Source organism: Anneissia japonica, unplaced genomic scaffold (assembly GCF_011630105.1).
Source record: "Anneissia japonica isolate Jap-2015-1 unplaced genomic scaffold, ASM1163010v1 scaffold287737_len543101_cov190, whole genome shotgun sequence".
NCBI classification, from domain to species: domain Eukaryota; kingdom Metazoa; phylum Echinodermata; class Crinoidea; order Comatulida; family Comatulidae; genus Anneissia; species Anneissia japonica.
Genome location: NW_022726340.1, coordinates 163580 through 180320, shown reverse-complemented (window position 1 = coordinate 180320; position 16741 = coordinate 163580). Strand labels below are relative to the sequence as shown.

The 16741-nt window shown below is 33.8% G+C and overlaps 2 protein-coding genes across 8 annotated transcripts in view; one reads left to right on the top strand and one right to left on the bottom strand.

Annotated features, from left to right (window-relative positions):
• Positions 1 to 351: 351 nt before the first annotated feature.
• On the bottom strand, positions 352 to 16676 carry LOC117113105 (neuromedin-U receptor 2-like). Of its 6 annotated transcripts, none has more exons than XM_033256345.1 (4): positions 16153 to 16676; positions 11720 to 11787; positions 10648 to 11042; positions 352 to 2177 (listed from the first exon to the last, which is right to left on the bottom strand). In XM_033256345.1, the coding sequence occupies exon 4, from the start codon at positions 2165 to 2167 to the stop codon at positions 968 to 970; it is 1200 nt and encodes a 399-aa protein (XP_033112236.1). In that variant the 5' UTR covers positions 2168 to 2177; positions 10648 to 11042; positions 11720 to 11787; positions 16153 to 16676; the 3' UTR covers positions 352 to 967. The 6 variants fall into 6 exon arrangements, with proteins under 6 accessions (XP_033112236.1, XP_033112235.1, XP_033112237.1 ...); XM_033256344.1 differs by lacking the exon at positions 10648 to 11042 and adding an exon at positions 2290 to 2685; XM_033256346.1 differs by lacking the exon at positions 10648 to 11042 and having other exon boundaries at positions 11716 to 11787.
• LOC117113106 (potassium channel subfamily K member 1-like) overlaps positions 13466 to 16741 on the top strand; it is an 11683-nt gene continuing 8407 nt past the window's right edge. The window contains exons 1-2 of one of the 2 annotated variants that reach the window (XM_033256350.1): positions 13466 to 13655; positions 13986 to 14411. In XM_033256350.1, coding sequence (XP_033112241.1) covers positions 14093 to 14411 — 319 coding nt within the window. In that variant the 5' untranslated portion in view covers positions 13466 to 13655; positions 13986 to 14092. Of the gene's footprint in view, positions 14412 to 16741 lie in introns of both variants that reach the window. The other variant, XM_033256349.1, reaches the window with a different exon arrangement.

Sequence of the window (16741 nt, the reverse complement as noted above, 5' to 3'; positions counted from 1 at the left end):
TTATAACATTTGACATTATTATAATATGTATACATTAACAATGAACATAAGCCTTAAGAGACAGACCGGACAATTAATGGTGATATTCTTTATGGGAAAGGCTTCTTGTCATTTTCGCCTAAGCAAGTTCTTTCAAATCATGTGTATGGCCATAACTATTGTCAGTTTTTTTTTATTATGCTTTTAGTCAATATAAATGTTTTAATATGAGCATTTGGATGTTTGTGAGTTTTTTATGTTTTATGAACATTATGTTAGTTAATAATAAACGTCAAAAAGGCTTTATTTTCCAGTGTATCATGCAAAATGTAAAATAAGAACATTATCTGTAAACTTTGTTTCTTTCTTTATGGTAAAGCCACATTTATTAAAGATTCTTCCACTTACAAGTTAACAAAATAAATAATGATACATGTACTGTTTTAATAATCTTACACCATAAATTATTTCTTTTTATTCAATGAAGTCCATTAACTTATTTGACTCTTCAGTTCAATTTCAAACAGACTTGGCTTTGTATTAACAGCATAATATTTGATTCGAAACATATAAATAGGCCTACATAAGAAAGCTAACAATTACAAGATATTTTATTAGATTTGAGCTTTTGCCACCAACTCTATACCCAGCAATGATCATTTTCAAAATCTCTTTAGAACTTTGAAAGTTCAATCTACACTATAAGAATACCTTTCAAGTTCCGTTTGATTGAAAAATGCTTCCCAAAACACATGAGACAAACGTGTTCATGGTCGTCAGTAACTTGGCAAAGTTGACACTCAATCGATTCCATAATTTTCCATTTTAAAATTTGACCTACACTCTAATGGGAAAATGATATGTTGTAGAACTATTTTTTTTTAAACACAAAATATTTGACGAAAAGCTCGGAATAGAGATTTTGTAATATTTCAGAACTGGGGAAAAGGGGTCGTAACCATAATTTTTCCACATTGTTCCCCTAGTTTTAAAATATTAAAGAATCTGCATCTCTATAATCGTTCAAACACACTTTTTGTTTGTGTGGTGCTGGTGATTCTTTGAACTTTGTAGTTGTGTTTTTACTTGCTAGTGGATGTGTTCTGTTTTTAGTGTTATTTTTGCTGCAGAATACGTCACCAAAAGCTCGCCTGAACGTGCTATTCATTGCATTATATATGAAAGGATTCACAGCTGAATTGATATAGCACATAAGACGAGTTAAGATATTTACCATTGAAAAGTATCTCGTAAGATCGTTTATGTACAGAAATGTAAATACCTTAAATGGTGTCATACACAAAACATAAACAGTGACAGTCACAAATGCTGTCAGAAAAACTTTCATTTCTGGTTTAGATTTAGGCCTATATACCGTCCTGGTTAAAATGAATTTGCTATTACGTGACTTTCGCAATGAGATCAGCATCGCTGTATATAGAACCACTAAGGCAACGAGTATTAAAAAAATGAGAACTTGGTCCACCCAAAACAGAATACGGTAGAGTTTAATGTTTTCATCTCGAATGACACAAGCCGTAAGCATTTTTGGAAAACGGCCCTCAACAGAAGGCGGCCAAGGAATTTGAGCAGGCAGAGCACGTAACAATGCAAGATACTGCGCCTTCCATGACATACCTAAGATCCAGAAAATGCTACAAATTTTTAAAGATCTTGAGCAGTACCGAAATCCACTTCGTTGGAACTTAAGAGGTCTGCAGACTGCCATGCAACGTTCAACGGACAGCCAAAAGACGGTGAAGAGTGCCACTGTTAACGCTGTTTCAGTGATGAATTTTTGTAGCGGACAAAACCAATTCATCTCTTCCCCAATGTCATTCCAATTATGTATCGGACTATTACGATAAGAGTTCCAGATCAAATCAGGCCCCACTATTAGGTATAACGTGTCAGCTATCGCCAAATTTGCAAAGTAAACGTTAACAGGTGTGTGCATGCACTTTTTACTGGCTATCACGATAATTGTCATTATGTTTCCAATGATGCCTATGGTGACAATAATTGGCATAATAATAGTAATTATAACTTTGTCGAAGTCAGTATAAAATTTGCAATTTTTCCAGAAAACAGTGTAGTCTGAATTTTCAATGGTATCATTCATCGTAACGTTTTTATAGGAATCGTTATGACAGCAGGAATTCTGACGTATTTTCGGACCACCAGACATACAATTCTTACTGAAATGAAACAAAGTGATGATATTATTAATATTGAGACTGTTTTATATAATGATAAAAATAATAGTAATAGTAGTAGTAATAGCAATAGGCCTAGTAATAGTAATAGTACCTGTTTTTTGTTTTGTTTTTTTAATTGGATGGTTGTTTATGAAGGATAAGATGTTTAAATATCTGTAAATATAGGCTTATCCTGTAAAAGATCATCTTGCAGTAATGGTTGTAGGTTGACAATTATCTGTTTTATAGGTTTGAGTACAGGATAATAAGTTAGTGAAAGGTATGCGGTCAGTAGGCGTCTTAATTTTGAAGGTAAGCAAGTCTTTGCTAGGGATACTGTTGGCTTTTCCATTTGTCTCTCTGATGTTACGGTTGTATTTGAGGCTGGTTAATGTAGGAGCGAGGTCTGAAAGATGTTTGTCTCTATCGACAGTATTGGATGATTGGAGCAAATACGGGTTGTATCTTTTAGATTTGGTGGTATCGTTATAAACAACAATCACCCAATCTGAAAAACAGATAATCAGAAGCAAATTCAACAATAATGATAATTCCATGCAATGCTAAAACTTGCGAACTCTATAGACTCGTTGACTCTAGTGACATACTCATAGGAACTATCACTCTGTCAAAATTACAGGCACTTACAGCTGTACATTTTTTATCCAACCCCATATTATGGTGTTACATGCAATATCTGCCCCGAGCAGTTTACCTAGGCCAAACATGTCAAACGTCAGTTGTCCCAAGTCACCCTGAACTCTCGGAGTGTCCCGGAAATCGGGACGACGTCCTGGAAATCGGGACCACCTCCCGTAAACCCGCAAGCAAGCAAGCATTTTTCGGAAATGAACACATCTCCACAAATTCATAATATTGCATGTGTGCCGATGGTTATCACTATGTGCAGCAAAATAAAATGAAATCTCTTTAAGGAAAGCTCATTAACCAGATAACGAATGTAAATTCCTTACTTTTCTTAACATTTATTTCATATTGTTGTAAATCAGTTTCAATACACTTTGGGTAACAATACCTTCCCGCAGGCTGGAATTAATGATAGCACACACAGGCCTAGCCATGGTCTAGCTAATGATTTCTCTTTGAGGATCCAATTTGGAATTTGATCTGGCCCTGGTGCTTTGTTGCGTTTAATTCTGGAGAGCCTGCTTAACTGCATCTACTGGATTATTTGATGGTCTGGTAAAGGTGCATTTACAGGTTAAAAACAATTAATAGGCCGGTAATATTTCGTAATAGAATTTTAAAAAAAACTTATTGATACTATCTGCAATAAGTTGATTGTTTCCTTCAAAGAGTGAGTTAGCAAGATTAACCATGCCATCACATCTGTTAGAGAGATTGAGAAAAAGTGCATTTCCACCGTGTAGCTACACGTTTATCATAAAACTCTTACGCGGTTGTTTAGCCTGGTTTGTCGATTACTGCAATGTGTTCAGGCGATTCGCAGGAATCACACACCTTCTTTGGGAAAACATTAAACACACTCGATACCCACTAGTTATTATTGTTATAAAGAAATAACAGAATCGATCTAAATAATCTGATATGCAATGATGTTTACAATTAATTATCAGTATACATTATAAGGATTTAATGGAGAAGTATCCTTAAATTACAACAAGTATTGAAGATTTATTGTACGGCAATAAGGCATACCGGTAGTACTTTAGCAAGAAATGACACTCTCAAAGTCATTGCGACACCCTCGGTAGTAAGGAAATGCATTGCAACCAGTTTTCTTAGATGATTTGTTTTCGGTATGATTTAGAAAAAAAATGTTGACAACGTTAAATGCATTCGAAAAATGTTAATAGATGCCTTTATTTTCAGCTGATTTTGCATGGCACTCATCGAATATTATCAATGAATATGATTTTGTTAAAAATACAAATAAATATGCAACATGTTAACTTATTCTATAGTTTGACAAAAATAAATAAATCGCAAAGGGGCCTATTTATTGTTCTGTGACCGTACCGACAGAAATCGAAGAGGTATTTAAATACTGCATAATTGCAAACCAATGTGTCATAGATAATATATTTTTTACGTAATGATGATAATCAGCACTATCATACGATGATTTATTATTCGTGCCATAATTATCTTGAGAGATATTTTACATTTTGTTCATTTTTAACATTATTAACACTAATGTGTATAGCATGACTTGGTCCTGATCGTGTAAGATTAACATAATGGCTGATCACTAAAATGAATATTATTGTGTGTAAGTTTATTAATGTCATATTTATACTATTTTCATGTCGACACTAATAATATATTGCCCTAATATTGGTGAATTTGAGTTGGCGTCGATATTATTTTTTCCAACGTCAGAAGAGCTTCAATCAATGGTGCTGTTATTAACAACAATTCCTCCTTCCACCTTTTGAGAAACATCTGGCGGCGGTTTTATTAATTTTAACAACATTTTTTGTCCAACATCCTTCAGCTGATGACCTTGCTGAGTATGTACACATGCGAATTTCAATCTGTTTGAGCATTTTTAATACCGTACTTGTTGCAAAGTCAGGATACTTCTCCATTAATCCTTATCATGTATACTGATAATAAATTGTAAACATCTTTGCATATCAGATTATTTTGATCGAGTCTGTTATTTCTTTAATGTATTATAAACAATAATAATAATAATAATAATAATAATAATAATAATAATAATAATAATAATAATAATAATAATAATAATATTATTATTATTATTATTATATTATTATTATTATTATTATTATTATTATTATTATTATTATTATTTTTATTATTATTATTATTATTATTATTATTATTATTGTTTATAATACATTAAAGAAATAACAAAGGACACGTCCGAGAGACCTCGAACTCGGGACTTACAAAGCGAACTCCATAACCAACTAAACAACTAATGTTTTTAGTTATGTGTGATCCGGTAGCCATTGAGAGCCTTCAATCATTGTTCCTTGGATCATGACAAACCATTGTAGAAAGCTTCAATCAGATCCATTGATATTTACGTTCCATTTTATAGGGCTCTCCACACCCACACTGATTGTTCTTTTCCTTGGCCATAACGAACCATTCCAGGAAAGTTTTCAGATGCATTTATTATTTATTATTAGATATCTATGTATGGAAAGTTCCTTTTAAATAGTCCTCCTATCCCAACCCTACTCCGGACCGTCACAAAAATTTAACCATTTCTTCCTTTGACCCTGGCAAACCATTTCAAAAGTTTCATTCATATTCATTGATGAGTTTTTGAGATATTTAGGTCTGATACTTCAGAATTTCAAATAGCCCCAAATCCACAGCCAAATCTGGATCGTCACCAAAATTTAATCATTTCTTTCTTGTAATTTGGTTAACTCTTTATGAAAGTTTCAATCAGACAATTTCAATCATTCTTTCCTTGGTACATGAAAAAACACTCTAGAAAATTTCATTCAGATCCATTGATCAGTTTTTGAAATATTTATGTTGGGGACGTTTAGCAGTTTGAATGACTCCCTCTAATTCACACCCGAATCTGGATCGTCTTCAAAATGTATAATATCCTCCTTTTAACTTGGTTAAAACACTTTTCATACCTTTCATACAGATCAGTAAATCATTATTTGAGATATCAAGTTTTGAATGTTTTCCCACATCCCACTCCGGATCGTAACCAAAATAAAAATGAACCTTCCTGTCAATATCAGAAATCATCTGTGAAAATGTGACGCATGTAGACCTAAAACTCTAGGTAAGCTGTAGACTGCTAACAAGCATACAACTCACACACACAAAATCGAATGAAAATATAACCTCCTTACAGAGGTAAAACCAATAATCTAAATTTTTATAGCGATTTACATAAAACAAATAGCATGATGACTTAACAATAATATAATAGTGTGGTGGCAAAAACATAGGTCTCAAAGGGTCAACCATCCCGCCTGTGGTGCGAACAAGGGAGCAGGTTTCACATTTGCCCTGCCACAAGCAAGGGCGTCGATTCGTTGTGAAAAGTGGGGGAAGGGTGAATTGCAAAATAAGGACGCATTGGGCCGTAAGCCTAAGCCTTGGCGAAAGCCCGGGGGCCGCCCAGGGCCCCCGGCGGGGTCCAGGGGAGAAGCCCCATGAAGCCCCACCGTCTAGCCTTTTATAAGTATCTAATTAATTTTAAGGAAAGCAATTAAAATGTATTTCTTCACAACATTTTCAAAATACAGTGGCGGGTCCAGTAATTCCAAATAGAGGGGGCCCATGGATGGACTTTTACAGATAGAGTGTAGACTACCTCAGCTCCACCATGGTTGGGTCTGAGATAAGAAAATCTATGATTATGGCACCTCTAGTTCGGCGGAAATGGCACTCTCAGACTTGAATTTTAATATAATTTTCTCTTTTCTCCACTTTTAAATTTTGAAAAAAAATTAGGGAGGGTGGACCGGCTGAGGGCTCCCTTGTATCTGCAACTGAAATACTCACAATAATTTTTTTTTCGATTTATCCTGGTAATCATAATCATGCCCGCTTATATATTTGTGCAAACTAACATTCATAAAAATAATGATTTATTATCTACTGATTAGCTTGTGACCTATCCTTGCCAAATGCTGTATAATTATTGTTTATAACGGCTATATAAAATTCAATTGACTAATTATAATTTTGTTTGAAATTAGAAAAAACAGGAATCTATGTATGCAGATAATATTGAACACTAGTATATACGGACATTAATAATATACAAAAGGAATAAATCGTTTATAGTAAAAATTGTGCAATCTTTGAGTTCGTAAAAATGTTGGCCTAAGAGGTTTACACAGTACATTGTTTTCATCATAAATTTAGCCTCTGATAACCGTTGCACCATAAAATCGATGGAGTGGTCACTGAGATGGTTACGAAATGTACAAACAATTGCGTTTTTACTTAGTATTGGTTCGAAAATACGCACCGCACTTGGAACAGAGCACAAGTGAATAGAAAAAACCACTTAACCACTTTTACAACGTTTATGAATATTGTACTAACATTTTAATTTCCTAGGATAGTTCAATTAAGCCTTTGGATATACTGCACTCAGAAGAAAAAGACATTTATAACAGATGAATTAAAAGTAAACACATACCTTTATTTGAGATTTTAGTCGAACAAACGTACGTCTACTTGTCTATATCAAAATGTATGTTCTCTATTTGTTGATAATCGTCCAAATGAACTTGACAACAATGGTTTTCGGATTATATTCAGTGTTATTAGCCGATTATTGCAACGTGACGATATTATTATTTTACATTCAATATGTAAATGTTTATCTTTTAGTACATAGATTGTTGGATGAAGCAGATGATACTTTTAGTAGACTCGTGACTTTCATATTAATTTATTTGGATTTCATTTTTCATACAATTGGCACTTAACATCTGGTTAGATATGTATTATTATTAGTATTAATATTAGTAATATCAATTCCTTCTGTGGATAGTTTGGTTTACAAAACAATCCTCTTGGTGAAGTTTCATCTCTATCTCCCCAGGAAAAACCCTAGACCCACCTTTGTTTCTTACAATATAGGCTTAATATAATTAAAATACTTACTAAAATATTAATTAAAAACTAGTTCAAGTCTATAATGTTCAATGTATTTATCTCTTTTTTAAAATAATTTTTATGTATTTTTTTTTGTATCTTATTACGTGCAATTTTCCACATCTCTTTTCTGTTCAATGTGAGGTTAATTTTGTTCAAGGGAGGTGTAGATAGAGGTGCTTGACACCTGTTCATACTTTCCTCTTTTTTTTAAATTATGTTTTGTTTCTTTTTTTACTTTTGTTCTCTGTACAGTGTTGAAGCTTAACAAAAAAAAAGTTGAGATTATTATAGGCTTATACAAAAAAAAATTACACAATGAATGTAAGACTTTTAAAAAAATCTTATAAACCTTTATGTAGGTGATTTGGATATTATTTGGGATTTTTGTTTTGTTTTTGTGAATAAATCACCACCTTTATTCACAATTCAGGTGATTACAATGTACATATGATACACTTAAAAGGAATTAAGATAAATTTGTAATATATCATAACTCATATCAATATTTCATGCAAATATCGAAAATTTAAAGAAAAAAAAAACTTTTCCTTTGCACATGGTTATTATTTCGTAATCGAGGATGTAACTCTGACTGATAGAAAGAAACCAGCTTTATTTTTTAGGCTTTTTAATATCATATTTTTAGAAAATGGTAAACACACATACTATAATATTAAAATCCCACCGTTTGTTTTCACTCCCAAGAAAGATATCTTTGCACCATATATGTTCCCATTTAAACAGTCTATTAATACAAATTCTTCACCTGGTCAAAATCCCAATACAAGTGCAACTCATCTTCAATTTCATTGTTATTATTAAAATTGGCATTTGTTCAAGAGAAATAACTTCTTGTTAGTTGGGATTATACTTTTAGCAGCTTGTAATTGAATTCTGAAATTTTCCTTTAAATATTTACAATTTTCCTTAACCAGACTAATTTATTGTATACTCTTTAAGTCTTTCCCATTTGGTTTGGGAAGTGAACGGTTCAAATTAATCGAAGAATTATACACGATTTTTGTCACTTCTTTATTATATTATTTGGGATCTTGTAAAACAATCACATAATTATTATTTAAGACATAAAGTATATTACGTTTGCACTCAGTAAAATTTGTCATTAATGAAAATAAACATCTATAGGAACCTCAGAATCGTTTTGCTAGATTACTTACCATCGTGCACTTAGATATACCCGCTTCTGAAAGAATTACACTGGTTGCCAGTTGAACAGAGAGTGAACTTTATAGTTTTTAAGTTCAACTTTAAAACAATCTCGACAATATGAATAATGTTCTGATCAGGCGCACGTCTGAGTTTTAATTTGTCATCCATTACTAGGCCCAATGAAACAAACATGTTTCGGCAGAGTCAACTGCCATCATTAGTGTGCAGACTGCATGCAGGCAATTTTATTTATGAGAGTATACTTTAGTGACACGTTACTACATGTGAGTCGAACCATATCGAAATAGAGTTGACAAAACATGAATAAATGATAGACAAAAGCAAGGGCGGATCCAGCGGGGGTGGGGACCAATATTCTAAAAATTTGCTCACCTCAGCTCCAACCATGGTGGGGCTGATGTGGGTGTAAAATACCTATTGGGCCCTCCGTCAGAAAAATTCTAGATCCGCCCCTGAAAACGAATAAGAAAAGGGGTTTTTGGACAAAACGGCAATAACCAAAACGGCAATAAGTCAAAACGGCAATGACCAAAATGGCAAAAAACCAAAACGGCAACACTTTTTAACAGAACGGCAATGGCCAAAACGGCAATAACCAAAACGGCAAGGCCTAAGTCAAAACGGGAATTTCATTTATTTATGGCCTTCAGCGGCGAATAAAAATCATTTCGGTCGCGATAAACAACCGCAGTATGGAAGGCCGATGTACGCACTAGTGATTTATGTTTGGAAAGTAATTGTTAAATCGTTCTGTTCATTCAACGATTAAATACGGTAAAATGAGGCTAAATTGTCATAGATGTAAAAAAAAAAAAAATAATAATAATAATAATATTAATAATTCAAATTAAACTTTATTGCAATCAAACATATACAGTGATTGGATGAGACAATTTACAGTACAAAATAAAATAAAAACATTCCAAAAAACAAGACAAACACCAATATTAAAGGGGAAAACATCAAAATAATAATAACAAATAACTTACAAATTCAATATTAAAAAATATTGGGGAAACAATATAAAAACAGTGAAACATTTGGGGGCGCTTTGCTAGTCTTGGCATTCATTTCGCTCCTTTGCCGTTTTGATCTATGCCTATTGCCGTTTTGGTACTTGTCCTTGCCGTTTTGGTTCATTGCCGTTTTGGTACTTGTCGTTGCCGTTTTGGTTCAGTGCCGTTTTGGTTCATTGCCGTCTTGGTTATTGCCGTTTTATTCATTGCCGTTTTGGTTTATTGCCGTTTTGACCTGCTACCAGAAAAAGAACTGAATCAAAATGACAAAGTTAAATTAACATGGTAGAGTTGTTTGTTGAGTTAGGGATGTTGCCATTGTATGTAATGCCTCCTTGAATTTCAGTAGGTATTTGGAGGAGGTGGAGTCAAGTATTTGGAAAAAGTTCTCTTTACAAATTGCCTACATTTGGTGGAACTATTTTATATTGCCTAAGTGGCCAGACACCAATTTAATTGCGTGAAATGATAAATAAATCTACATGTCATAGAACACGATTTACCACACAAAAGATGCAATTATTAAACTTAATGTTTGCCGAGTTACCGATCATAACGTCATTCTCCCAACAGCTTCTTCCAGATCGTTGGAAAACATTTTTCACAATACTAATTCACTATTGCTGCCCATCTTCAGAAAACTAAATAAAACTCACCCTTTTCCAGGTAGCAGATCACGGGTCCATTTGTAAATCGCAAAACTATATAAATAATTTGTTGAAATAATCCTTGAAGACAAAGCAACATTTGTTTGTTGCTTTACGTTCGGCTGCAACCTGCGCTAGCAATTATCACATTATTATGACAACGTTGTACGCCCTCTATATTGTTGTCAACACCTTCAGCAGTTTGTCGAAAATGTGTGAGTTCCTCGTATCCACATCTGTTGTTTCTCTTTTATTTCATTTACCTTCCTAGCCAATTGGTGTTATTCCTTTTCCCAAATATATCTTTATCCCAGTTTGGTATGTGGTTTTCATGTAAAGTGCGGTTAGTCATGGCGATTCGTTTGGTGGTGTATAATAATATAGAATGCTCTAGACTAGACCCACTATCCAAAAGTGGGTCGCGAGCAGTTTTGCGAAAAATAAAAAATAAATATAAAAAAAAACCCTTATTAGAACAAAATGTTATTATATGCCCACAATGGATATCGTATAAATTACAACAAAATAAATTTGTAAATCTAAACATTCCACATGTTTAAGACAAGTATAGATATAAACTTAAAGCATAAACTGTATCATGTGACCTATAAAAATGGCATTTTCTAAATATATTTCAAATGGGTAACCTAATGAAATGCAAATAGTACATACATACATACACAATAATACATGCAGCTATGATTGGTTGATATAATGGTAACCAAAATTTATGTTTATGAACTACCGTATATCATTTAAAGATTGAACATTTTTTTTCTTCAAAAATGCCGATCCTATATTCTCGAGATTTTGGGACAGTAGGCTTGGGCCACACAAAGTATTCTATTTTTTACTTAACTTTCTTGTATATCATTTTAAATTTCAAATATTAAAATTCTCATGATTCCACTGTGGCGAAAACGACGATAATCAGTGGCGGATTCAAAGGGGCCCAGCCGCCAGCATTCCCTCCCTTAAATTTTTCAAAATAAAAAGAATAATGGAGAAAATAAATGTATTTAGATAAAAGTGTCATTTCCGGCTATCTAGAGGTGCCATAATCATACAATGTCTTACCTACCTCAGACCCATCCATGGTGGAGCTGTGGTTGGTACTCTCTCGCGCCCCTCTATTTCCTGGATACGCCACTGAAAATAGCAAGCAAAAATCGATGTAAAAATCCAATGTCAAATAGTCAGTGTTAAGACATGAGCATCATATTTTGAGGATCCTATAAAAGTCACTGTGCAACTCTATCAAATTATTAGTTAGGCCGCGGTTAGTGTGGGAAGTCACAACTTGGGTCCCAGAGAAAAGAGTTTGACATCATTTTTACATTTGTCTATCTGGTGATGATCTACCCGTTTAATCATTATAGACTTTTGGGCAGTTATGACATGGAACTTTTTTTGGTATTTTATCTTTGGGATGGACTACGGTACGCTTTCTCTTATAGTGTTTGTGTTGATCTTGAGCACTTTAAGTATCCGGACGTACAATAGGACTATCATAGTAATATATTTTTGCATTTAATTATGACTCATCCAAGGGCGTTGATAATTGATGCATGTGTACGTCTTCATATACAAGTTTTCGAAGTATTGATTTTATATAATAGCCTCACGCAAGTTAGTGGTATATAACTAGATATTGAAAGACCCCTTTAAATTGTTTATGTTATTCATACCGCCATGGTTTTCTCAGCTAATTTATACTCAGATAATACAAATAATACAAATTGTGACGCGATAAAACAATAGGTGACATAATAGAAAAATGAGCGGCTTTTTGAGTTTAGCGAGTGCTCGTTATTTTAAATATTTCAAAGACGTAAAAATGTCCCGACACTACAAAGATTGGACAAACATATCGGTAAATAAATCTTCCCGGGGAATAAATAGGCCGAAATCGGACCTCATCGGCAGGGATCGAATGGCTCCAATGCGTCATATTTCAAAATTACGGGTGGAGGTGGAGAAGAAAAAGAAAAAGGAAAAGGAAAAAGAAATGAAAAGAATGAGGCTCAAAATATTACCCTGAGAAACCCCAGATGCATCAGCACAATGACATTGCAAGACATCACCAAAGGTCCCGTATCCAATGAAATTACTCTGCCAAAAGTCTTCACTCAATTGTAGCAGGGTGCTTATTACTAATTTTTAGAGACAATTGACGAAACGCGGTTGCATGAGTAGTCTCGGAAGGTTCAACCTTCTAAACAAGGTACAACTAGAACAGTCTGATCTTCTCCTAAATCCAGCTGTTATTTGTCTTTTACACCCATTAAGTAAAGACTATCAACTGGCGTAAGCCTAATCGCGATTTGTACGTAAAATAAATACAAATGTGTCTACCTCTTAATCTAAGTATAGGCATTTAAGGTAAAAGTCTACTTCAGACAGGCGACCTCCTTGCTTTCATTTTGTTAAACCATGGACTTATTTTGTCTACATTGTTGAACCACTACGTTAGGCAATGTTTACGTCTGTCAATGATTATTTTCAATATATTTTATGTGATAAAAAAATGAATTTTTTTGTTGGCAATTTATCAACAAAAATATAGTGTTTCAGACACTAATAACTTAGGTTGTTTTCCGATTATCAATTATGAACTAAGCTAACAATGCAGGCTAATAGTGACATCATCACCAATGAATACATCTCAATCCTGCTGTTCCTTCTTTTAGAAAACCGCGTTTACATACATTTTATTCAAGCAGAAAAACAATTCCACCCACATTGATGACGTTGTCTATTTTGGTATCAAGCGCCGCGTGTTTAATTAGTGCATAACTGCTTTCCAGTGCTCATTACTGCAGTTACCGCCAAGCGAACACCGAGGATGTATTGTTTACAGCCCTCGTAGTAAAAGAGAGTATACGTTCGTCGCGTGTATGCATGGATACAAGGGTATACTACTCACTCCCTAACCACTAGCTAAACGTTGTTTCCACCATCGGATGATGTTAGGGGCTTTATTTGCTCCAAAGAGGTCACCAACATATATTGATAAAGTATATCTGCTATTGATCGTTTGTTATACTTCATCTCATCTGCATCTACTACTACACTACTGCTATTACTACTATACTACTTCTACTACTACTACTATTTTACTACGGTTACCAGTCGTACAACTGTAGGCCTACTACACTATAGGACCTACCATATTTTAGTCAACTTCACTGCACTTTAATCTTGTATTTTTTTTTGTTTTGTTCTATACTGCAATTTGAGTGAAATTGCTTCTTACCTTTACTGATGTTACTGCAAGTTCTGGAACTATTTCCTAAATTATAATATCCACAAATAGGTTTTTGTTAAAACTTTGATTTATTGTACAGGAAATTTTCAACAACGGATGCATTATACTTGTGAATTTGGAAAGAATTATAACAGCTTACATTTAGTATTCCTGGAGAATTGAAGAAAATAATGACCATACGGTAAAATGGCAAAAACTAGATCAATAGCGTTGCGATGTTTCTTCTTTTCGGTGTTTTACATCGTGTATCTATGCATCGGGGCGACAGTGTTTTCGACAATCGAAGAGCCTCATGAGGATAAATTAAATCAGGATATTAGGAAGCTAACCCAGGACTTTCTTGACGAAAACTCCTGTGTGAATCTAGTTAGCCTGGAGAATCTGATTGAAGAAATAATAATAGCAAATGATTATGGTGTATCTTGGAAATTGAATGTGACCGAGTTTACTAACTGGGATTTCTGGTCAGCTCTTTTCTTCAGCACAACCCTATTAACAACAATTGGTAAGTGGTGTCTGGATTTTTATAATAGCCAACATGTGGCTTTTCGATCTGGGAAAACGATCAGTTTGATTAGATTATTAAATCACCTTCACTAAAAATAATATTGTTGCCAGTTTAAATAGAGCGTAAATTGATGTTGCATGAACTCGGCGTAAATTTATGTTAACGACGTAAAAAGTGGTTGTATAAACTCGTCCAGCGCCCCAATCATTTTGATAATATGACCTACACATATAAACGAATGAAACTCTTCTAATCTACTCATCATAAAATCTTAATCATAGCAAATAAAATAAAGCACCGTCTGAGTTTAAATAGACATAGGATAAATACCAATTAATCTCATAATTATGTCGAAAATTGTACATCCAATATTATGTAGGCCTATTAGTTAATAAATCTATGGAGGCATACCTCCTATTTTATACCTCCATGATAAAACAATATTGATTGAGTTTTATATGTAAGCAGAATACGAAATGCCAGCAACTATAATTTATTACTTTTATTTAAAAAAAATATAAACTGAAGAATAATAATATCACGTAATGTTTCACATATTCAAAATGTGTAATCAGATCTTAGTCTATTATTACAGTATACTACTGTATTTGATTCCAGTAAACTAGATACGATAGGAATTACAATAGAGACGGGGGAGGGGGAGGGGAGAGAGGACACAGATGGAGAGACTAGACCACCACCTCAGACCCCACCATGGTTAGAGCTGATGTAAGAACATTTATAAATATGGCACGTCACGATGGCCGGAAATTGCATTATCAGAATTAAATTTGAATTGTTATACTGTATAAGTTGGAAAAATTTAGGGGGTAACGGTTGCCAGGCCGGCTGCCCCACCCACTGGAATCCACCAATGATATGATCTTTCAAAGAGTAGCTGTTATAACGCTCTCTCTGTATTTGTTATTGAATTGTATTCAGTTAGTTAATATATTTTTCGTTATTTCCAGGACCACGATCTAAACAATTTGGCATTTTGGTTAAACAAGAAATGTACAAAAAACACACGCAAATTGTTTAGGCCTGTTTAAAATTTTGAATATCTGCTTAACCGATGTGATGCTTCGTGTTTGTACCATCTTTAATACCTACTTATATACGTGGCACAACCTGTGTCAAGTTATTATCGCTTTATTGTGAACTGCAAGCACTTAAGTTTGCTTTACACTTTTCGATGATAATTACATTTTGGATAAATGCGATGATTAGCCGCCTTCCCCGGTCGCAGTCACTTTGTTAATGTTTATATATATTAAAATCTATGACAAGTAATACAAATTCATTATTGATTACGAATTGTGCTTTTCATTAAAGTAAAGTAAATTAAAGTAACTGAATTCGTGACAGTTGTGTAACTATATAGAGATTTTGGGTGTGTGATTATGGCATCCCATGGAAGCCACAGTTCAGCGCTACACCCGTGGTGAATCTAGTAAGAAAACCTTTAGATAACATTCTGCTTTATTCTTTGATGGGTATTATGGTTCATGATATACACTCAATTTCACGGAGAGCAACAAACTTAAAACCATGGTTTTAGTACTGTACTTACAAAGCGGTTCCCATTAGTTTTAATCAACTGCTCTTTGGTGTTCTCTATCGTCTTTATAAATTAGGTTATGAGTTAGGACCTAGCCTAAGTACATTCGACAACCGACATGATACATTCACATCCTACATTATTTCTAAACTGGTAAAGAAACGGAGATAAACCTACATAGTGTTCTCAAAAGAATGAAGTACCAATCTCAACTCTCCACTCACGAACCAGCTTAACTAATGTAGAAGAATGTTTTTTCTGGCCTGCTCTGGCCCCACTCGAATCTGCCCATATGTTAATGCCTCTGTTGGTAATCTAGCCTACCCAGGTCAAATATGAACATAATAATTATTCTAATAATATTAGGTCATCAGCTGTAGCTAAAATTTAATGGTAATGACACAGGGGATCTGTGGTGATGTAATGGTTGGAGTGTATATTGAAATGGTCTCTATGCGCTGAATGTCAACTCTAGCAAAATCGATACTACATTTGCGGGTGCAGGTATGATAATTCAATTCTTTCTTTTTAGTGTGTTAAAATTCTCCTCAAAATATTCTTCATTCGTTTTACGACAAAAAAAGTAATGCCATTTAAAGAATTCAGTGAAAGATTGAAAGAATATTTTGGTTATTTAAACATTGCGTGACTTACATTATGCAATTTATATGACCAACTTATCCAAACTTTTGAATAAATATAAACACAAACAAAAATAAATACAAACTGGAGAAACCTCTACGGGAAAATGAAGAGAGCATATATA